The sequence below is a fragment of the Apium graveolens genome, chromosome 10, assembly GCF_009905375.1.
Source record: "Apium graveolens cultivar Ventura chromosome 10, ASM990537v1, whole genome shotgun sequence".
Classification (NCBI taxonomy): domain Eukaryota; kingdom Viridiplantae; phylum Streptophyta; class Magnoliopsida; order Apiales; family Apiaceae; genus Apium; species Apium graveolens.
This window is the reverse complement of record NC_133656.1, coordinates 132,777,044-132,800,373: the sequence shown is the minus strand read 5'-3', so window position 1 is coordinate 132,800,373 and position 23,330 is coordinate 132,777,044. Positions and strand designations below refer to the sequence as shown.

Below are 23,330 nucleotides of genomic sequence, written 5' to 3'. Positions count from 1 at the left end.
GGGGCTTTCATATGTGACTTCGATACCTCCGCTCTGGGTTCGAATATAATTTTAATGAGTGTCAGATCATCTGCTAGCTTCGAAAGCTTCGAGGTCTGGCGACTCTTAGAGCTTGTGCCTTGACTTTCCTCTTCCTCTGAGGCATCGTCCTCCTTTACCTTCCTTAGTCTCCGTCTCCTCTTCGAGTGGAATGAGCCTGATGACTCCTCGTACTCGGAGAAGGTTGACTGCTTCGATGGGAGCCAAGTGGAGTCATATTCTTTTGTTTGATACTTTAGCGACTCGCAATCTCCTAACACTCCAGAAAACTCATGATGCAGGCGCATAATCTCTTTTTTACGTTTGATTTTTTATGTTAACAGTTTACATTCCCTTTCTAGCAATTGAAGCTCTTCGTCTTCCTCTTCAGAAACTATTACGTTCTCTTCTTCCTTGTTGTTACTCTTATCTCGCTGTTTTTTATCGAGATGTAGCCGCATATCACTGGACATTCTCAATACTTTCTCACGGCCCCTAGGTTGTTTCTTTCTACTAACAGGATCTGATTTAGTCGGCCTTTCAACGGAGATAGCATCTTCCTGATCAAATAGCAAGGTTTGGGGTTGTACTACCATTTTCTGTTTCAAATCTGCTTTTTTCGGTACACTTTTGACGTCTTTGGTGGTCGGAGCTTGAGCCTCGATCAGCTTTGTTGACGTCTCTTTTTTTTATGCCGGTGGCACGGGCTGTTCTCTTCCATTAAACCGCTGAGATCATGAGTACCCTCCTTCTAGCGTCGCTGTTGAGCCTATATCTAATGCTTAATATGACAACCGCTTAAAGGCAGGAGTTCCACCTTAGTTATAGATGTTGGAAGCGTAGATGGGCCTTGAACAAATATATAAAAGCTTTGTATAACACAAACACACACCTGTATATATTAATAACAATAATAAACTACAGCTTATATACTCTTGACACAAACACAAGGCTCCTGCCTTTTTCTTTAACAAAGAGCTTCGGCTCTGATTTTTTTTCTCAACTACAACTCTTCTTTTTCTTTTCTTTTTGTACATATTACAATACCTATTTGCAGCCTTTTTATAGGCTTGAACAAACATAAGGTTACATCATTACTTACAACATCATATTTATTATAACAACTAAACCGTGTATTGAGAACATATGCAGCCTACCTTTATTTGCTCCACAATTTTCTCCACACTGTGTATGCATGCATGTGCTTTGGATTTTCCTGCCTACCATATTTTCAGGAAGCTGTATGTGTCTCTCATCTTATTCACACTTGTATTTTATTTATTATGTTTATGGAGAGTTTGACTTCTAACACTCCCCCTCAAACTCGACTTTCCATTCCAAGCTTCTTTTTCATTTTTTGAAATACGTCCGGCTTCAACGGCTTTGTAAAAATATCTGCTAAATTTTCTTCAGTCCTACAATGTACCAACTCCACAATTTTTCCGTTCACCTGCTCTCGAATAAAATGATATTTTATGTTGATGTGCTTGCTGCGACTGTGTGACACCGGATTTTTCGCGAGTGAAATAGCAGATTTATTATCCACATAAATAGTAATTGGATCTTCTTTGGCAAGATTTAATTCGCCCAATATATAGCCTAGCCACATAGCTTGACATGCGCATGCTGCTGCTGCGATGTACTCTGCCTCACATGTTGAGAGGGCAACTGTCTGTTGTTTCTTTGATGACCAAGAAAATATTGCTGAACCGATATGAAAAACATATCCTGATATGCTTTTCCCGTCATCCAAATCTCCACCATAATCACTATCTGAGTAGCCAACTAATTTTGAATTTTGAGAATGCGTGTAAAACAGACCATGATCAAGTGTACCTTTTATATACCGCAAAATTCTTTTAGCTGCCATGAAGTGATCTTGCTTCGGCTTCTCCATGTACCTACTAACCAATCCAACTGCATACATAATATCTGGACGAGTGAAAGTTAGGTACCTCAAACTTCCAACCAAACTTTTGAATAATGTCGGATTTACCGACTCCCTTGTTGAGTCAATTCTGAGCTTTATGCTTGACTCTGCTGGCGTACTCACTGGCTTGCATTTCTCCATTCTGAATTTCTTTAAAATCTCCTCGGCATATTTTTTCTGCGACATAAAAATTCCATCTTTGCTTTGCTTCACCTCGACTCCAAGAAAGTAAGACATTTGACCAATATCTGTCATCTCAAATTCGTTAGTCATAACTTTCTTAAAATCATCGAACATACCAGGGTTGTTTCCAGTGAAGATCATGTCATCTACGTATAAGCAAACGATCATAATATCTCCCCCTGAATTTGTTTTTGTGTAGAGAGCATGCTCGTATGGACTCTTCACAAAACCATTTTTCTGAAAGTATTCATCAACCCTTGTGTTCCATGCTCGTGGGGCTTGTTTCAATCCGTACAATGCTTTCTTCAGTCTGTAGACTTTATTTTCTTGGCCTTTTCGAACATATCCTGGAGGCTGCTCAATATAGACTTCTTCTTCGAGGTAACCATTTAAGAATGCTGACTTGACATCCATCTGAAAAATCTTCCACTGATTCTGAGCTGCAATTGCTGTAAGAAGTCTTATAGTATCAACTCTTGCAACTGGAGCGAACACCTCATCATAGTCAATGCCATATCTCTGTTTGTAGCCTTTAGCCACCAACCTTGCCTTGTACTTTTCAACTTCACCATCTTGATTGGTCTTTGTCTTGTAGACCCATTTGACACCAATGGCTTTGTGTCCTTCTGGAAGATCTGTGAGCTCCCAGGTATCATTCTTCTTGATTGCACCAATTTCGTCATCCATGGCTTTGTTCCATTTGCTTTCTTCAGAAGCTTCCTCAAATGTAACTGGATCACATTCAGCCATTAAACAAAATAAAGAATAATCAAATGTTGTTTGTACCGGACTTGTTGCTTCATAGATATTATCCAGACTCCGCATCTTCCTTGGTGCTCCCCCTGAACTGTTGCTTCCTCCTGTTGATGGTGTTGATGCGGGAGTTTGTTGATTTGGACTTTGTGGAGGTGTTGGATCATCACCTCCGTCATCTTCAATATTGGGGTCATCATCGTCATCATCATCATCATTAAAGAACAAACCTCTAACTTTTCTTTCTTCATCACTCCATCTCCAGTAATCTGATTCATCAAATTCAACATCTCGAGAAATGATTAAATTCTTCGTTAGTGGATTATACAGTCTGTATGCCTTGCTTCTTTTGTCATATCCGGTAAAGATGCATTTCTCGCCTTTATCATCCAGTTTCTTCCTTTTCTGATCTGGAACATGTGCATATGCAATGCACCCAAAGATTTTGAGATGTCCAACTGATGGTTTGCTACCACTCCATGCTTCATTTGGAGTTTTGTTTCTAACACTTTTTGTTGGACAACGATTCAACAGATAAACAGCACATAACACGGCTTCAGCCCAAAAAATTCTTGGCATATGCTTTGCTTTCACCATGCTCCTTGCCATGTCAAGAATAGTGCGATTTTTTCTTTCTGCAACGCCATTTTGTTGAGGAGTATACGCCGTTGTCAACTGATGATTGATGCCATGTGCTCTACAGAAACTTCTGAATAAGTTTGAAGTATACTCGCCTCCTCTGTCTGATCTGAGTGTCTTCAAATAATGTCCACTTTGTTTTTCAGCCAGTGCTTTGAACTCCTTGAATTTATCAAGAGCCTCTGCTTTTTCTTTAATGATATATACCCAACTTTTCCTGCTAAAATCATCAATAAATGTTAGGTAATATCTGTTACCTCCGAGTGATGGGATATCAAACGGACCAGCAATATCAGTGTGGACAATCTCCAATGGCCTTCTGGCTCTCCATGATTTTCCAACAGGAAAACTTTGTCTGTGTTGCTTTCCTTTGACACATGCTTCACACAAATTTTCTGGTTCATTAATTTCTGGCAAGCCATCCACCATCTTTGTCTTTGACAATAATTTTAAGCCAGAAAATCCAAGATGACCATATCTTAAATGCCATAACCATGAGTCATTTTTAATGACCGACTTCAAGCACTTCTGCATTTTCGTCTGCATATCAAGTGTGAACAGACGATTCTTTGACATCTCCACATCTGCAATTAATTCTCGAACATGATTTCTGATGATGAGAGAATTATCCTGCATCTGAATATTATATCCTTTCTCCACAAGTTGGCCAAGACTGATGATATTACTTTTCAAAGCAGGTATATAATAAACATCATTTATATACCTTTTCTCACCATTCTTTGATACAATCGTAATTGTACCTTTCCCTTTAACAGGAATTTTTGAAGAATCGCCAAATGTAACTTCCCCGCTGACGGTTTCATCTATCTCCATAAATAAATCTTTGTGGCCAGTCATGTGATTGCTGGCCCCTGAGTCAAGATACCAAACATTCTTCTTGCTTTCCTCGTCTCCTTTATAAGTGAGGAACATAGCAGTACCAACATCTTTATCTTCTTTTGCTGCTGCAAAATGACTAGTTTCTTCCACCTTCGGGGATCTACACTCATAACTGAAATGGCCAAATTTATTACAGTTATAACACTGAAATTGAGATTTATCACCTCGTTGTTGAAATCCACCTCTTCCTCGGCCTCTAAAATTTTGAACACGACCAGATGATTGATAACTTCCCGAATTCTGGCCTCTATTGAAGGACTGCCTTCCTCGTCCTCGTCCACCTCGGTAGCCACCTCTAAAACCACCTCTGCCACGTGCAGAACTGCTACTGCCAGAACTGTCACTGATGGACACCTTACTTTGCAACGCCTTCTCCAAATGGCTTGCATCATCATACTGGTTCATTCGTTGCTCGTGGGCTTGAAGAGAACCTACGAGCTCATCAATGGAAATTGTGGATAGATCTTTTGACTCCTCAATTGATGTAACAACGTAATCAAATTTTCTTGTCAATGAACGGAGCAACTTTTCCATGACCCGGATATCATTAAGACTTTCACCGTTTCTTTTCATCTCGTTTGTCACCGTTTTCAAACGCGTAACAAATTCACCAATATTTTCGGAGCTTTTCATTTTTAAATTTTCGAACTCGCCACGTAGAACTTGGAGCCGCACCTTTTTAACTTTTTCGACACCCTGGAATGATTTCTGCAGAATCTCCCACGCATCTTTTGCTGTTTTTGCTTCAGAAATTTTTTCAAAGGTAGATTCATCAACACCTTGAAAAATTGTGAATAACGCCTTTTTATCTTTTTTACGGGACTCCTTTAACGTCGTCTTCTCGGCATTTGGAAGAGCTGCTTCAGCGGCTGCATCCACGGGCTCGCTATACCCATTTTCCACAGTATCCCAGTTATCGTAAGAACCGAGTAACACCTTCATTTGTATACTCCAGTTCCCATAATTTGTTGCCGTCAATTTTGGAATTTGCGGTTGCATCATATTCGCCATTTTTCCTGAACAGAACCTTGGCTCGGATACCACTTGTTGGAAGCGTAGATGGGCCTTGAACAAATATATAAAAGCTTTGTATAACACAAACACACACCTGTATATATTAATAACAATAATAAACTACAGCTTATATACTCTTGACACAAACACAAGGCTCCTGCCTTTTTCTTTAACAAAGAGCTGACACCAAGAGTTGACACCAAGAGCTGACACCGTGGGTTCGTATCCCACAGCTGACACCAAGAGTTGTAGTTGAGAAAAAAAATCAGAGCCGAAGCTCTTTGTTAAAGAAAAAGGCAGGAGCCTTGTGTTTGTGTCAAGAGTATATAAGCTGTAGTTTATTATTGTTATTAATATATACAGGTGTGTGTTTGTGTTATACAAAGCTTTTATATATTTGTTCAAGGCCCATCTACGCTTCCAACAATAGAGACCTAAATGGCCTGACTATCTAACTGGGCCTAGCAATTTTATTCATCTTCATTAGCGTGTCAGCGTGAACTGTCAAACTTGTAAGTTAACTTGTACAGAATTTATGTCTTCACTTTATTGATTAGATGCTAAATATGCTTACCCCTTTTTGTTTTAGGTCAAGGCCGATCGAGGAGCTGTCTGGAGAGGTTGTTGTTTTACATTTTTTGTCACTAGTACATGGATATTTCTTTTCTTTCTTTGGGAGTAAACTGGTAATTACACACTTGTCGGACATATACAGTAAGTTACAACCTGCGGGCAGTTTTGAGATCGTCTTTGTTGCAGTTAGAGATGATACTTGTTTCAAAGAAGTGCCAGTAGGTTCTACTCCCAGGAAACCTACGATGGCATGGCTTGTCATCCCTTTTTCTGATAACTCATCTCTTAGCCTCTTCCAAACGTGATTATGTCATCACCAACAAAGGAGACCATGTATACATTCTATAGCATCTTAAGGTGATTTTGACAACTTTTTCATCATTATATATGTCGATTTTGCAGTAATATAATTATTACATTTGCACATTTTAATATGTTTAGATAATTATGGTGTTCCATTACTAATTCTCTAAAAATGAAACTTAAAACGGCTTATGCAGAGTTGTCTCGTGTTGGATTTTTGAGTCTAATATATATACATATATAAACTGCTACTGCATTTCCATATATATGAACGCCCTTATTCCCTCGTCATTTATCCCCCGCTTAGACACATATTTAATTGTGCTAATGCCATTTGTTTTAACAAAGCTCTTTGCCAACCATCTGACAAGAAATCATCATCCAGGAAAAGATGATGAAAAAGACCCGAATAGTGGATGTTGGGGGTTCTATTCGTGATATATAAAACTATGCATAAGTACGTCAAAGCATTCATTTTAAATACCGATGCTTGAATAACAAAGATAACGACAACGGAAACTTAAAGATTTGGTAAAAATGCAGATCATTCATTTTATAACAAATGCTTGAATACCACTGCAAGAGTAAGAATTTCAGTAAACAAATTTAATGAAATTTTTTAAGTAATTAAATAAGCATACTACTCCCCAACAAAACCAAAAGTGAAGAAAGAAAACGGAGGTTAAAATAACTCAGCAGGTCAACTAGAGCTTATTCTTCTGGAGCAGCACTTGCAGCACTCAGGTCCACAGAAAGATCAAGAGCCTAAATCAAATAACAAAAACAAGCAAAACATTAACAATTTGCATATTTACTGTTTTACATTCAAGATAAATAGCAGAAACGAGTATTTATGATGACTTTATAAGTGTTAAATGGAATCACTTTAAACAAACCTTTCCGGTGATCTTGGTGTACATGGCTAACACGTCTTCGACAGTTGATGTGAAGTGTGTTGTAGCATCGTAGCTCTGCAACATAAGCAAGATTCAATCAGTTGAAGATGAGGGAAGGAAAATTTACTGTCTAACTCAAGCTTATTAAGAGGTGAACTTATCTAGAATATCAAGGGAAAAGCAAATCCTGACATAAGCGTTGTAGAATTCAAAACAAAGAATATCATGCTTCTAGTTAAACTTAAAAATACCACTAAAGTCTTGCAATATGACATTTAAATAACATAACTAAACTCCAAATTTAAGCAAACTTGTTTCATTTGCCCTTAACTTTGACATTTGATCTGAAACATGCTTCAGAAAATTTGATCAACTCAAATCCTGACATAAGCATTGTAGAATTCTGAACAAAAATTATCATGTTTTTAGGTCAACTGAAATGATGATCATATCAGTTAACCTGGTGTAAGAATCATTTTAAAATTGACATGCTGTCTCAGATTAGTTAGAAGAGGAAACTTAAGAAGTTCTACCAACTTTCAGTTATTAATCAGAACATACATAAAAATGAGCACATCTACTTACTGTGGATATGAAGCAGTTGTCTTCTGCATGATTATTTGTAGGTTCAAATCTATCATAGGTTTCATAGAATATCTCCTCAACTGGTCCCAGTAGATCTATCCCAGGCTTCAATTCAGTTTCAGGGTCATCAGTCTGCGCTTCAGTACAGACAAAAGCTATATATTTTCCTTTAGGAACCACGTTGTGCGAGTAGGAGCAACAAAATAGATACCTGTAGCCACACAAAGATAGCATGCACATACACTTAAATTGACATCGGATACTATGATTAAAGCCATGAATAACAATTCCATTCATTTTATTTTAAGTAGAAAGTAAATTGGCTTCTTAATCTCTGACTGTTGTGTACGGTGAACACATAAACCACCAAGACAACTGTGAATTAGTAAAGAACTAACGATTAGCATTTATGTTTACAAGTCTACAAATTTTGACTTACATATCAGAGTTACGACCAATTTGCTTCTGTGGCAGAATGATTTGTGCAGAGTGGGAATCATTGGTGTCTGGGATTGGATGATTCATTATACATACAGCACGAGCAACCTTTCCAACTTTCTTCACCTGTTCAAAAGCATTGAAATTAGCTCTCCATATCGTGAATGCACTTGAATAGATATCATTGGTTTCTTCATACTATAGCCAATTTCCTAATATCATGTAGAAGTTACCTTATCAGGTAAATAAGATGGATCACAAACAACCCCTTTCTTGCATTTTGCAGTTTCTCCTTCAGAAGTCACTCCGACTGCCTTTCCATCATCAAACTCTACCTGTAAACATTTAACATAAATTATATTCAGTATTTTCTCATAACAACACTGACTATCCATGTAGCAACAGTTACAATGTGTGTACAACATAGTTCATACAGTTATCTCACATATGGTTAAATTTAACTAAATGTTATGCAGCACTCGGAAAATTAACTTTACACAGATGGCCCATGACCAAATTTAAGTTGCGCCTATGAGGCAATCGTGCAAGATGAAGTATAAAACTGAGAAGTCGAATGCATAAAGCATACAAGTGAACAATCTCATTTTCTGTTATTAATGCATTGGATGAAAGTAATTAGAAGAGATATATAAAGTGGAATTCAGCAGTACGGGATATGCTATTGAAACACAAAATAATTTACTTCAAATATGTTTCTAGATTTTACCTTGCACTCTGGCTTGTTGAGCATGTAGGTTCCACCATAAACTGCACTCAAACGTGCGAATGCCTGCACTATGCCACCACGAACACACGATATATTGATACAAAAGATGTCCAGATGTCCCAATAACGAGGCATAGAGTTACAGACAGACAAACCTGAGGCAGCTCTCCTAGTCCATACATCGGATAGATATAGGGAGATCCAGCCTGAAAGCGTGCCAAAGATTCTGCATAGAGCTTTAAGAAGCAGGCACCGCAAAAGTTGCAAATGAGTATGTATGCTGAACCACTTCTATAAAAGGAGGCAAAGAGACATATATGTCTAGTATGCCATGTAATTATTTTTGATATGTATCTAAGCTATTCAACCCACTTTCTTTATTTTACCTCAAGTACCCGTGTCAAATACACACATTTCATTCAGGGGTAAGCTAATTTTCTTAAAATATTTCCTAGTCCGGTACTTGGACACCTTTCTATGTTGAACACTTAGAGCAGAACCTGGAAACGAGAATCGGAACAAAATGCAGTTCCCCAGATGCTAAATGCCAGAAAATTTATAGAAACTTTAATTAAATGTGAGAAAGATTGTATGGAACTTTGTTGAAGGACCCGAAATTAAAATGTGAGAAAAAATGACACTTCTTCTATTTAGAAGACCAAGAGGCTAAGAAGAACAAGTTATAGTTTCTACCTTCATTCTCTTTACAAAATCCATAGCTGGCTGGTCCAAATACTTATCATCATTGAAAAGTGCTAAGGCATGCCCTATAAAGTCAATGGTATTATCTTCAAGCCCATATTTTCTGCACAAGAAAAAGAGAAATGCAAAACTTACATGAATAACAGAAAGAGGCAGATCATATGTGGCTTATAATAAAATTAAGAGTTTGGAAGAATTACATACTCTGCATACTTAAAATTCCAAAGACAAAAAGTATATATTTCATAACTTGTGTGGCTTGTAATAAAATCTAAAAAGGGTCCTAAGTTTGCAAGAAGGCACTGTGTTTGCTTGTTTATTCGGCCAGGCAATATCTGATAAGATATTGAAAACATACGCAATAAGGTCGCGTGCTGTGATACTATTCAGATCCAGTCCTTCGTGGGATTTGGGGTCTTCATCTTCATAGTCCTGGACATAGATGAAGAACTTTCGGGCACGCCGCTTTTCAAGTAGGCCCATCAGTGGAGATTTCAAAGCTTCCACATCAGTTGCTGGAACTTTGTAGATCTAAAAGATTATTAATGTTAGAAACTCAACATCGTAAAAGAGCTTATTGAATTTTAAGCCTGACCTATTAGACAGCTTACCTTCCCTGTGTTGTACACAAAACTATTATCCACAGCCTTGAAGTTTAAATATTTGGTAACATTAGTGTGGATGAGAACACGGACTAAAGCACCATTAGCCATCATGAACTACAAATCACAGTGCATTAATGTTACAGGGGGACATATAACATGTCGAAGCAAGATAAGGCCAAAAAAAAATCACAATTCAAATACCTTTGGAATCATATCAGCATTGTATTCCTTGCTTGCTCCTAGATTTTCTGGAGGCGTTTCATTGCCCCTGAAACGCTTCCAAAGCTTCACAACAAAACAAAAGGTTAGCATCATTCACTCATAAGTAGCTCTTTTATATATGCGATATGTTGTAATAAAGTGCAGTGAACTCCAAACACAGAGCTCGGTAGCTACATCAAAGGGATGCAATGTAAGTTTAGATTCTATGCTACAACTAGAGGCCAGAACCTGATTGAGGCTCAAGGAGCTCGATTCTCCCCCATAATAATCATTCCTATCCATATGCAGTACCTGGTTCATGTTATCAAGTCAAATTATGATGAACAGAGAAGACTGATAACAGCGATAGTGTAGTATTTAAAAAAACAATAACAATATAACAATTCAAGGGAATTATGTCATCGCCTGGAAGCATCGTACATAGTGATTTTCAATACACCATTAAACAGTAAACATAATGCTATAGTTGATCAAGTTCCATAACATCCCTGCATCACCATTTATTACTTCAAATTTTGCTATCAAATATTAAATCACTGTTTGCTATAGAAAATATTTGAGGTGAGAGTGCACTTCATTTTGGTAAAATATAACCACACACACGAGCAGAATAAGGAGGGCTCTATAATGAACCAAACATTCACACACACACACACACACACACTCAATGTTTGGTAAAATGTAAATACATCTTGACCTGGGGGAGAAGGGAAACTTGAAAAAGTCACCAATGTTTGCATATGTTTTCGAACCTTTTAAAGAACACAGGGTCTATTTGTATCTTACAGATATAATACACCTGCAATCTTGTGAATTTTGAGTACAATATCGTATCATCTTAAGTTTATTACAGCATATGCAGGTGTAGAATTGTGACATGAGTTTGATTTCAGATGGAGCTGATTTCATTCACATCCCCCTCATGCAAAGATTAAATCAAAAATTCGATCCCCTAAACTCAATTTCTTGCACACAAACACATACAGGTACAAACAGAATATGTGCACATAATCAAATCATGATCAATGCATGCCATGCATGTATGTACATACTTTGAGGCCATCGACAGAGAGGAGGCCACTGATAATACATTCCTTGAGACCGGTACCAAGAACGATGACATCATACTCTTCATCCATGATTGTTAAAGAAGAAGGATGAGAATGCTGAGATGAAAAGAAGAAGTGAAATGTAATTTGGTTATTAAGTTAGTCTTGTGACATGAGCTGAAAAACAGGAAGCATGTAGGAACAAGTCTTTAGACAAATTAAGGAACACTGTTTATTTGTAACTACTACCCCTATTACTGCGGAGGCTCTTGTTTGTGTTGGGGAATTAGTACACACCTGTGTATTAGAGTATCGCTATATTTGTCAGTTTCATGTGTCAGCTGGAAAAAAAAAAGTTGTAATAACAAAAATAAACACTAAAAATTAATTATTGATGTAATAAATTTATTTAAAGGTAGATATTTATTTTGATGACTAAAGAAGTGAGTACTGTGAAAATAGTGTCATGCCTGTGTGCCCCAGTATCTCATGCTCATTGATCGATCACCTTGCACTCTCCTCTGCGTTGGCTATTGCAAGTTTTTCATTGACGCCACTGCTACTCTGCATTGGATTTGAAGATGGTAGAGGCAATAAGGTATTGGATTGGTGCTATAGGCATAAGCAGGGGACCTTTGGTTTCATATCCGGAAGAAGGGAGCGAAAATCCGATCGACCTGTAATACCCTGGGAAATTTTGTGACCGCAATTACTCCCTCCGTTTCATTTTAATTTAATAGTCGCTTGACTTTTCTCCACTCATTCTAAGTGTTTTGACCGTATAATTAAAATAATAATTTTTAATTTTTTTTCTGAATAAAAATATATAAATTAAACTTTTATTTACAAAAAAAAAATTTTAAAAATAATAATTTTTACTATGCGGTCAATGTATCTTGAGATGTGTGCAGAAAAGTCAATAGATAATTAAAATGAAACAGAGGGGTACATGTTTAATAAATAAATATATGTTTCTTATTCGAATTTGGTGTATTTTTATTTTTCTGAATTTCAAAAAAACACAATTTTAAAGCATTATTATCACTAAATGTTACGTGTTATCTGTTCTGAGTATGTTACGTGTTTTAGCATGTTTTGTCATCGTTTTCGGGGTTTGTTATTATTTTAGAAAATGTTTCGTTTTAGAAAATATATCGAACTGGCCCCTATCGGAACATCAGAGCCTCAAAATTCATGTTTTTATTTTTATAAAATCATGGGTATTTAGAAAATCTTTTATTATTGCATTTTTGAAACATTCGTAATTTTGGGGGAATTTTGATATATATATATAGCATTTATTTAAAAATATTGTTTTTAAAATTATTCCTCATAAAATTAATTTTAGGGCTAATTATTCTAATTAGGGAATAAAACACCCTTAATTGATTTTAGGGGTATAAATTTCTAATTAATATAAATAGCAGATTTTTTTATTTTATTTTCTTAATTATCACAAAAATCAGAAAATAGAATTGGGGGCTAGGAAAATAGAAAATAGAAAATAGAAAATAGATTTTTTTTATTTTATTTTTCTTAATAGGGTTTGTTCTTGAAGAGGATTCAATCTATTGAAAGCCTTAAAGGGATTCGTTTGCAACGATCTTTACACCAAATCGAATCTTATTTCACTGCCGTTCTTTTGACATCGAAATCATAGTCTAAGGTCGACTGTTATAAAATTTCGATTTTGATTATAATCATCGAATTTTGGGTTTTGAAACTTATGAATCGTTTGTATGTTTTGATGTTATACGTAAATAGATCTATTCATTTCGAGTCTGTACATATGATTTATATTCGTATTTGTGTTTGATTTGATGTCGTCGGATTTCGTAGCCACCGCTCGTGTTTTTCACGATTCCGGCTTGTTGGTAGATGTTTTGACCTTGCAAGACTGGTAATAAACTGTATATAGCGATGTTTATTGATTTATGTTGATTAAAATCGAGTTTTAAATCGATAATTGTGTTCGTCAGATTTTTTTTCTTTGTTCGCCGGTGAACTTCATTTTTGACCAGATTAATTGATAGAAGTATCGTTTGTCGTCGTTGTAAATCGATTGAATTGCTGATTTTGTGATGTAGTTAAACAGACTGAGAAACGGAACCAAACGGGGAGGTTTGGTCGCGTCGGAACATCGCTGGAAAACGGTAGCCTCGCCGGATTCTTGGGAAGTTCCGGTCGGACCTTCAACCCGTTTGTTCTTCCCCAACCCGTTTCCTGACCCGCGGTTTGACCCGCCTTTGATCCACCTAACCCCTCTTTTGCAAAACTGTTTTTGGATTTAATAAATTACAAAAATCCTAAAAATCCTAATTATAATCCTAAATTCTATTTAGTTAATTATTTTAGTAATTAACTAATTCCTTTTTAAATCGAGAAATCAAATTACTTTATTTGAATTTAATTTAATTATTTTTAATTTATTTTAGTTAATCATTTTAATAATCTAATTAGTTAATTAAATTATTTTAATCAATTAATTTTATTAGTAAATGGTTAAATGAAATATAGTTAATCATAATTGAGTTAAATAAATTTTTAAAAAGTATTTTGAGCTTTTAAAAATATATGTAGGTCTTGAATATTCAATTAATATTATTATTAATTGAATTATTCTTATTTTATTCGTAATAGATAGAACGTTTGTCCGTTTAATACGAAAATTATTCCGCTTCCATTTAAAATACTTTCGAGACGTAAATCCTTTTGTAAAGCTCGCTCATTTTATAAGTCTCTCTGAGTTAGATATGTAGCGAAACATTATATTTTGACCCGATTTCCGTTTTAAAAATACTGAACCCTATCTTTTGACGTTCTGATCTATATGTTACGTGAATTACATGCTTATATGTTATGTGGAGTATGTGTTAGCTGTCTAACTGTTTTAAATGCATTATCTAGATATAAACGACCGGGTAGACGTTAATCGTTGAGAAGTATAGTTACGTCGACTGAATTTTGTCTAGTTTATTAAAACAATACATTTGTTTATAGAATCGAGTGTCAGGAGTTTCAGTCAGGTGTTAGGAAAAACTAGAAAGCAAGTTGTGCATACCAGGAAAGTATCACTATTTTCACTTATCGTTCAAGTGATGTTTTCTTTAAACCCTATTATGCAAGTATTTCTACCTTGAGTCGATATTTTAGCAATTACATTTCAATATTATTTTCAGTACATCTTTCATTGTGATACAAATTGAGATACAATTCTAGTAATTATTCTGCTAGAATCCAGATTCCTATATTGTTTTCAAACAGGGTTTCCTTTGTTGTTTGTTGAACAGTAAAATACGTAGTTTATTATTAAAGTTGATTTTAGGGTTATTCCTGATAAATAGGAATAGTAGTTATTGTTGTATAAGAATTCCAATTACTTTGAATTCTTATATTCTAGATTGTATGGTTGCGTAGGATACCGTGGCGCCGGTCCAGCGTGTGGATATATTACAACATACTGTAATATATATGATTATTATTATAGGCCAATGTGGGCCTTTTTGGGTACTCCTATTTTTTGGATATGCTTAGGCATGCCGGTGTTGTTTCGCGACTGATCATCGGAGGCAGCACAGCGTCTTGAGGATTCCAATCTAATTTATTGATAATCATAAAAGACTAAATGAAAGTTTAGTTCTTAATTCTTAAACTAAATTCGGTTACAAATTTGTGATAAAGATCCTTTCAGTTATCCCATACTTTATGATACAGATTCTTCTTGATGTCTCATATTGATTTACAGTTATATCACTGTTACTTGTTTACGAGATTATATACCTGATGAGCGTTTTATTGGCTCATACTTGTTTTATTATTCTGATTATTCAGCTAGACCAGAACAGGGTTATCCACCAACCTAAGGAAAGTTGTGAACCAAGACTATCTGAAGATCTTTAGTTTTGTTATGCTTGTACAGGTAGAGGTTTCTGAGACGTTTGAACTAGTATAGTAGTTTGTTGTATTAAAATTTCAAATAGTTTGTAAAACTAAAAAGACTTTTGGTTTGTAATAACTTAAGGTTTAGAGTAGTACATGTTTCATACTATAACTTGTGATCGATTCAGTTGCATTAAGGGGTCATGTTTATTATTTTATTTCACTGTGCATATCAGGTTATTGTTTATCAGTTAGTGACTCCCAAATCTAGACCCCTGGATTTGAGGGCATTACAGGTTGGCATCAGAGTTTCAGGTTATGGTCACTGAAACAGGCTTAGGACACGTCTTAAATAAGTTATAGAAAGATCACATGAGATAAGATTTAGTAGCCTATAGTTTTAGGTTATTTTGGTTTATCGTTTCTCGTGTGCAGTATTAGACCTTGGTGTCATGGCCTTGTTCATTTAAATTTTCAAGAATAGTAAGGAAATGTTAAAAGGATTGTGTTGGATTCTGAGTTGGAGAATTTTGATAATTCCTTTTTATTTCTTTCATTTTTCTGTGAGATAATAGGCAATTATATGATGATCATGCAGCATGAGTTTTGACATGACAACAATAGTATTTATTTAAAAGCATGCTTGCAGATTACTAAATAAATTGCTTGCTTCTTAACAGAGAAATGGACCCAGTCGTTGCCAATATGTTTGGGATGATGCAGCAACAGATGGCCTATATGGCACAAATGCAACAACAGCAGCTGTAGCAACAGCAGGCCCCGCCAGTTATAACTTTTAAGACTTTCCAAGCTGTGAATCCACCTGAATTTAAAGGATCAGCTGATCCGATAGAAGCAATGACATGGCTTAAAGAAATAGAGAAGGCATTTGCGTTAACTAAAGCTAGGGAAAATCAGAAGACAGAATTCGCCAGTTACTTTTTACAAGAAGAAGCCAGTTATTGGTGGAACCAAGTTCCATTGTATGTACTTTATTCGATATAGTCTCTAGACTCCAGTCCATTTATATATTATATATTCTAATTCTTTTAACTTTTCAGAGTTGCATATCACCTCAATCTCAATTCATATAATAGTTTCACTTCAATACATCAATTTTTTCCATTGTTAGAATTAAATACTCTACAATCTGTATGTTTAATTTTTGGTATGTTTCCAAATTATAATGACTTTTGCAATAAGTTACGTTAAAATAAAATATATATATATATATATAATATATAGGCAAATGCTCAAATACAAACGAATATTAGAATACAAACTACAAACCAATAACAGTCATATGTTTAATCATCTTCTCTCTCCTTCATGTGCATGATAAGTGGCATTTTATACCACTTAGAACGTCTTATAATGGCTTGAATTGATGTTTTAAAATCAAGTATTTTGTGTATTTGATGCATTTTTCTAGTGTTTGTGCATTTCAGGGTATTAATTGCATTTCGGGAGAGATTTCATCAATAATAAGTCTTGGTGTGTGTTTAGCATTGTAAGCGGGAAGATAGGAGCAGATTGCAGCGAAGAAACGGGAGAAAAACAGTACAGATTCCAGAAGGGGTCTGAGCGCCCGCTCAGGAATGCTGAGCGGCCGCGCAGGGACGGAAAATCAGATTTATTATTTGAGACTCCTGATTCTGTTTAACTTCCAACTTCTGAGTTAGCTGGGCTTTATGGGACTCCTATATAAGTAGATTTCAGAGACGTTTCACAAAGGTTGGATCGTAGTATTTATCGAAGAGCGAGGAGATAAGGAAGAAGACCGTTTTAGCACACCGCAACGAAGAGGAAGCATATTTTCTTGTGATTCTTTATTTTGTTGTAACGTTGGATGCTAGTTTTCTTTACTTTGAACCTATTTACTCTTGTGACGTACTCTGGTTGAATATAAGTAGTTTTAGTTATTATTCTTGTGTGTTATTATCATGTTTTCATATGAACCCGTGATGACGATGAATGCTATCATGGGCTAATCGTGATCATGGGGTCGTAACGGATTTACTATGGAATTCTTTAGTTAGTTGTTTAATAACTTAGTGTGTGATGATTGTATGATATCTAGTATTGGTTGTGCGTATTTGTCTTATGTGCGTCGCGAACATATAAGATAGGGTGTTAATCTCTTGTGAAGCGACGGTGGATCTTGAGATTTAAAACTTGCCATGTTAGTATAGGTTCATGTAAGAGTATACATGATTAGTGGGTAACTCTAACCGTTTTATTCGCCCTGTAATCAAAAGGAATAACTTGCGCTTAAATCGTTATGTTGTCAATTTCTGTAGACATATAGGGACTCAACATAATTGATGCCTATTCAACTTATATCTTAATTGTGGATGCTTGGTAGAATGGTATTAGTACAATGAAAGTTGACTTTTATCAGTTTCGTGTTATTCGATTAATATCATCATTGTTGCATGCTAAGGGTAATAACAATGACTATTGAAGGAAGTAGTAATGAAGTTGTGATCTCATGAGTATTTTAATATTGTTAATTCAAGTGTTAATTAAGTGCTTAAGTCTAGTAGTTAATTGTAGTTAATAATTAGTTACTCAATTCTAAGTGTTATTGTTTTAACATTGAGAAGTAATCATACATTGGTGAGTGAGTGTAATTGAACATAATTAGTCTGAGTCTCTGTGGGAACAAACTAGAAAGTATTCTATATTACTTGCGAACGCGTATACTTGTGTGTGTTATTAGCCCGTGTTTTCGCCCTAACAGTGCACTATGTATTCATGTATATATTTTATTCCTTCATTTTTAATTTGACTTTTCCCGTTAGTCGGTTAACCTTTTTTTTAAAATAACCTTACCGTATTTTTCTCCATCTCACACTCATCGATTTGCATATCATATTTGCTATATTTTGACGACAAATCAATATTTAATCTTATCCGAATCACTAAGCTGAAATCAATACTATTCCAGAAATTAGTGGATAAATATATTAAATATGGTATTCATACTTATTGTTGGAGGATGTAGAAAAATATAGTGAAGTTATATTTTAAAAAGAGTTCACCAACTAACGGGAAAAATTCAATTAAAATGGAAGGAATTAAGTGGAGTTGTGTGTGAGAGGATAGATTTAAATTGGGTGTGATACAGTTTGTAATTTGTATTTTAATTTAATTTGTATTGGAGTAAGACTCTAAAGAGAGAGAGAGAGCGGATATCCGATACGAAATCCGTGATCCGAATGGATTCGGATATGAATCGGCTTATAAAAAATCTAGGATCAGTTCAATCTGAATCCGAATCCGAAAAAATAAATGGATATGAATATAAACTTAACTCGATTCAATTCAAAAGTGATCCCTTGACAGACTTACTTGAAGAGTCTGTGCATATGTGCAGTCGGATTTATTTTAAGAATGAGTTAAGGAGATTTTTGGAGATCCTTTTATACCCGACATACATTGATGTATAATCATATAACTGCATTTGACGATAGTAGCATTATCTTGCCCAATGCACAACTAGCTAGATGCTTCTTACTTGTGTGTGAGACTGTACAAAACAATTGAACATGAATGTTTGAGTTTACCAAAAAATCAAAATAAAATGTGCGGTGAACGTGGATCGAACACGTGACCTTCAGATCTTCAGTCTGACGCTCTCCCAACTGAGTTATCCCCGCACTGATTAAAATTAAAATAGGTGATCTACTATTTGTGTATACACTTGTTAACAGTTCAAGCAGGATATATGTTTATTTTCACGATACATGCTGCAAATGCTATACTTTGAAGTGTCATTTGTTTTTCACATATGCGAAAGCTTTTATGTGCTTCACATATCACTCTGTATTTTTATAAAACTTTAGTCATCATGTTATAAATCTCAACACCCCTTCATCTTTTCAAGCATATTTGCCATCTCATATTTTCACATCATATGCTTAAACACGTAAACACGGAAATAAAAATTAACGAAAATATGTACCTTGCACTGCGTATAAGCTTGTAGATTACAAAAATGGTAAACATATATGGCCCGTAAAATCCATGGAAGCTTATAAGATACCTCTAATGTCACCTTTAAATAGATACCTGCCAATCTAATAATTTGAGTGTTCCCCCCTTGTTCAGATTCTACAACAGCAAACAAACTCCAAACTAAGAATTCAAAAGCTTTAATTGCAGTCAGAATTGTAGATGTATCCACTCAACCAAAGTTAAGTTGCTGATTCATTCCAGCCTCCCCTGACTGTGATTAACTTCATATATACAGCACCACCGCCATATCCAAGGCCAATTTGTAGCATTATTTACAACTGGAAAATAATGCCATCCTTGAGTTCATCACATTTTTAGTTTTTGAAATAAACATTACAATAATTAAACATTAGAAATATGCCGTTAGGAAATTGCATATATTACAGCCTAGTTGTCGTTTCATTTGCAAGCTAGTTTATCTTGTAATTCCGGCAGGAGCTCATGTTTCATATCCCCCATCGTTATAGAAGGGGAAAACCATGTTGTCTCCAACTGTAGGATATGATGCACTTTTGACAACAGTTCCGTCATGATCAAATGCAAGAAGTCCATAATGATTACCACGAAAAACACGATCTACTAACTTCTGTGCATACGAGTCCCTGTCAAAAGGAGGATGCATCAACCACGGCATAGCTCTTGCATCACACCTATCATAAATGTGGATCACTTCAAACTCATCATCAGTACCCTTCATCTGCAACTACCTTGATTCTAGCTCCCTCGGAGTACGTTCCAGCTTAGACATCCTACTCTGAAATAGAACTATGATTCTCTTGCCAACAAGTTGGGAAAATCGAACCTGTAAAGTTGAATTGACCAGCCAACATTAAAATGAAAAAGTTAGCAAGCTTAAAAAAATTTAAAGACAGTGAAACATATATTTGCCCTCTCAATGGTAAAAGAGGACAAGAATTTAGAAGTTATAATATATAACTATATAACTATATTTATGCCTGTCCATTTCAGTAATCTGGAACAACTTCTTTTTCTATCACCATTTCTCTTAAGTTTTTAGGTTTCAATTTTTGGGGAGCAACAAAAACCTAAAGGAGCAATTGTAAAGACAAAACGAGAGTGAATTAAACCTACAAAATAACTCACCTGTGACCCATTTCTGTGTCTGAAGACGGCGTCTAAATCCCAGAACATCCCTGGCTTCACTTTACTAACCTTTTCAAGCTCTAAATCAGCAGGATTAAAAACGGTGAATGGGTATGCTAAAGCACCATATTCCAGCAATATATTAGCGCCCAACGGTTCTACAAATTTCCCATTACGCCCGATAATCACCAGAGTCGAATCTGGCTTTGTTCCTACCAGTTCTTGGGGATAATCAAAGATCCTCTGCAATTTTTTATTGCAATATGTGTCTTCATATGGGAGTGTCAACCAGGGCATTTTCGCAAATGCTTTCCAGAACAAATTCTTCATCCTTGCGGCCATAAGTGTTCCACCAGTCATGGATGTAAATGAACACAACCTCAAAGCCTTCTTTCTGTATATTTAGACAACTCTTCATAAGCCGTTTTAAAGTTTCATTATGATGCATTTCTTATTTAGATCTGGACAAAAAAATAAGCCTATCACCTTATTTTCAAGATTCCGTAGAGGTACCTACTAGAGGAAGTCGATAATTAGTAAGGGAACACCATGATAATCTAAACATATTAAAATGTGCAAATGAAATAATTATATTACTACAAAATAGACATATATAATAATGAAAATTTGTCAAAATCACCATATAGTTCCATATAATGTATACCTGGTCTCCTTTGTTGGTAATGACATGATCATGTTCAGAAGAGGCTAAGAGATCAATTATGGTGGGCTCAAATTTGACTAAAAATCTTCATAATCAAGAAATCTATCCTTTCTTCGGTAAAAGGATAACCGGCAGCTCCATACCTAAAAAACAAAGAGTTGCCTCCACATTGCAAAACCACACCTCTTGGGTCAATTATAAATGAGCAAGGCACTAAATCCACAGGGTTGGAGATACCAAATATTCTTTCCGGGTGTTTCCGAGATTTTTGATCAGAAAAAGGGATGACAGGCCATGTTATACCCAAAAATTGGTATAAACAATACTCAGATTAAGATTAATAAAATGGGCAAAATCGAAGGAGAAACACCTAAAATCTAGGAAAAGATAAGATTGAATTTCCATAAAAAAAAAAAAAGGCGCGCCCTAAGAACGCGCCCAATTACTGAAAAGGGGGAAAGGAATTCCTTGATTGGAATCTGTCATGTGGTAAGGAAGGCTCCTTGGACGGATTACTCGGACATGATTACTTTGACAGACTCACACCTTAGCTTGGACAGAGTTAGAGCAAGCCCTAACGATGAATAATTTAGGGCGCACCCTATGATGTAGAATGACAAAGGAAGAGATCAAAAGCTGATGACACAGGGCGGCACCAACATGCAGGAATGTTTGGGCACGCCCTTAACTTCTACTTGGCACACAAATACATCTTTGACATGTTAGTTGGACGAACTCTTTGGAAGATTCAAGGAAGATGGAGAATATTATTACTAACCTATTTGATGCAGGTACTCTATTGAAGAACTCCTCCTTATAGCACATCTACAGGAAAGGCGGTGTCCGTGGTCAGAGACCTCCAGGGGTATGCCTAGACTGAAGGCCTCTTCCTGTAGTCAATGGGTGTCCTCATTGGGGATGCGAGGTGAAATTTGGTGTGTGCTTTGGGAGCTCTGTCTCTGTAGTCAACGGGTGTCCTCGTTGGGAGACTTCGGAGTATCCTGCACTTTGCACCCAAAAGTTTGGGATCACTTGTCCTGTAATCTGGTAGGGGCTCCTTATCGGGGGACAAGGATACGTCCAACATTTGGGGTGAACCACGGCTATACCTGCATCCGTGGACTAGAGAAACAGCTGGTAGCGGAGGGTTATTCTTGGCCAGGGAGATGCCTCGTCCGTGAAGTCTCGAAGCTGCGGACGAGCCTTGGGCCTTTGTGGTTGGGCCTCATCGGCGGACATTCCTAAGGCTAGTAGAAGACGGTTTCCAGTGGGTTTCCTACTGGGCCTCGGGATAAGAAATCTAAGCCCATTAGGTTTCTTGTTCCCCAAGAACTACGTGGGCTTGATCCCCTATAAATAGGGGTACGTAGGCAAATTGTAAGGGGTCAGAAGCGAGAGCGCAAAGGAGCCACCACTAACCCTAAGCAATCTCAGCCCCCAATAATCATCACCACTAAGCACTGTTCATCTTTTCCGACGAATACTGTTCATCGGATCCGCCGGTTACTGTTCACGTTTCCGACGAAGAACCGCCATCACAGATCTTGTTTCCGGCTACGAACCTCAAGTGTTGTTGCTCCCAAATTCCTCCGTCAACAAATTGGCGCTAGAAGGGGGGGGCTAATCAAGATCTGCATCTGGGAGGAAGGATGTCTCAATATCGTGATGGAAGTTTTTATGATGGAAGTTCTGAAGAAGATTCTGATCACGGCTATGAATATGAACCCTACGTTCTGCCAATGACTGATCATCCCACGCCGGACGTTGGGGGACAGCCACATGTGCTAATCAGCAACGCCGACTTGTTGGAACAACTGTATCGCATGGGCGATGCTTTGAATGGTTTCGATTCAAGGTTGAGCACTGTGGAGCGACGCAAGGCTAGAAGGGGTCTTCGCCGCGGCCGTGCAACTCATGCACCTGGAAAAGCACCCATGACTGATAGGGATGCCTCAGCCGGCCATGGCCGCACCGAAGGAGGGCATGTGCCGATAACCCCGCGGCGCCTGGACTATTCTAGTGACACATCCCCAATCATCGAGCTAGTGGAAGAAGATGCTGATGGTCAGGAAATTTTACGGGCGGATAACCGGGGAGCCACCCATCCGCACCGGTCTGGATGTAGTC

The 23,330-nt window shown here is 36.6% G+C and overlaps 3 protein-coding genes and 1 non-coding gene across 5 annotated transcripts; all 4 read right to left on the bottom strand.

Moving 5' to 3' along the window:
* Window positions 1-4,028: 4,028 nt before the first annotated feature.
* LOC141691010 (uncharacterized) lies at window positions 4,029-5,434 on the bottom strand. Its single transcript, XM_074495761.1, has 2 exons — window positions 4,285-5,434; window positions 4,029-4,063 (listed from the first exon to the last, which is right to left on the bottom strand). The coding sequence occupies exons 1-2, from the start codon at window positions 5,432-5,434 to the stop codon at window positions 4,029-4,031; spliced, it is 1,185 nt and encodes a 394-aa protein (XP_074351862.1).
* Window positions 5,435-6,817: 1,383 nt separating this feature from the next.
* LOC141692787 (guanosine nucleotide diphosphate dissociation inhibitor At5g09550-like) lies at window positions 6,818-11,667 on the bottom strand. The gene is made up of 13 exons (XM_074497726.1): window positions 11,540-11,667; window positions 10,716-10,778; window positions 10,467-10,550; window positions 10,272-10,379; window positions 10,019-10,191; window positions 9,652-9,763; window positions 9,114-9,194; window positions 8,960-9,022; window positions 8,466-8,567; window positions 8,234-8,358; window positions 7,795-8,005; window positions 7,210-7,284; window positions 6,818-7,078 (listed from the first exon to the last, which is right to left on the bottom strand). Exons 1-13 carry the CDS (start codon window positions 11,624-11,626, stop codon window positions 7,025-7,027), a joined length of 1,338 nt encoding a protein of 445 aa, XP_074353827.1. The 5' UTR covers window positions 11,627-11,667; the 3' UTR covers window positions 6,818-7,024.
* Window positions 11,668-19,004: 7,337 nt separating this feature from the next.
* Window positions 19,005-19,077, bottom strand: TRNAF-GAA (transfer RNA phenylalanine (anticodon GAA)). The gene has a single exon. It is a non-coding gene; the product is annotated as a tRNA-Phe (tRNA).
* Window positions 19,078-19,365: 288 nt separating this feature from the next.
* LOC141692498 (putative nucleoredoxin 3) lies at window positions 19,366-21,532 on the bottom strand. Of its 2 annotated transcripts, none has more exons than XM_074497364.1 (4): window positions 21,204-21,532; window positions 21,026-21,055; window positions 20,540-20,933; window positions 19,366-20,237 (listed from the first exon to the last, which is right to left on the bottom strand). In XM_074497364.1, exons 1-4 carry the CDS (start codon window positions 21,233-21,235, stop codon window positions 20,139-20,141), a joined length of 555 nt encoding a protein of 184 aa, XP_074353465.1. In that variant the 5' UTR covers window positions 21,236-21,532; the 3' UTR covers window positions 19,366-20,138. The 2 variants fall into 2 exon arrangements, with proteins under 2 accessions (XP_074353465.1, XP_074353466.1); XM_074497365.1 differs by having other exon boundaries at window positions 21,026-21,052.
* Window positions 21,533-23,330: the final 1,798 nt, after the last annotated feature.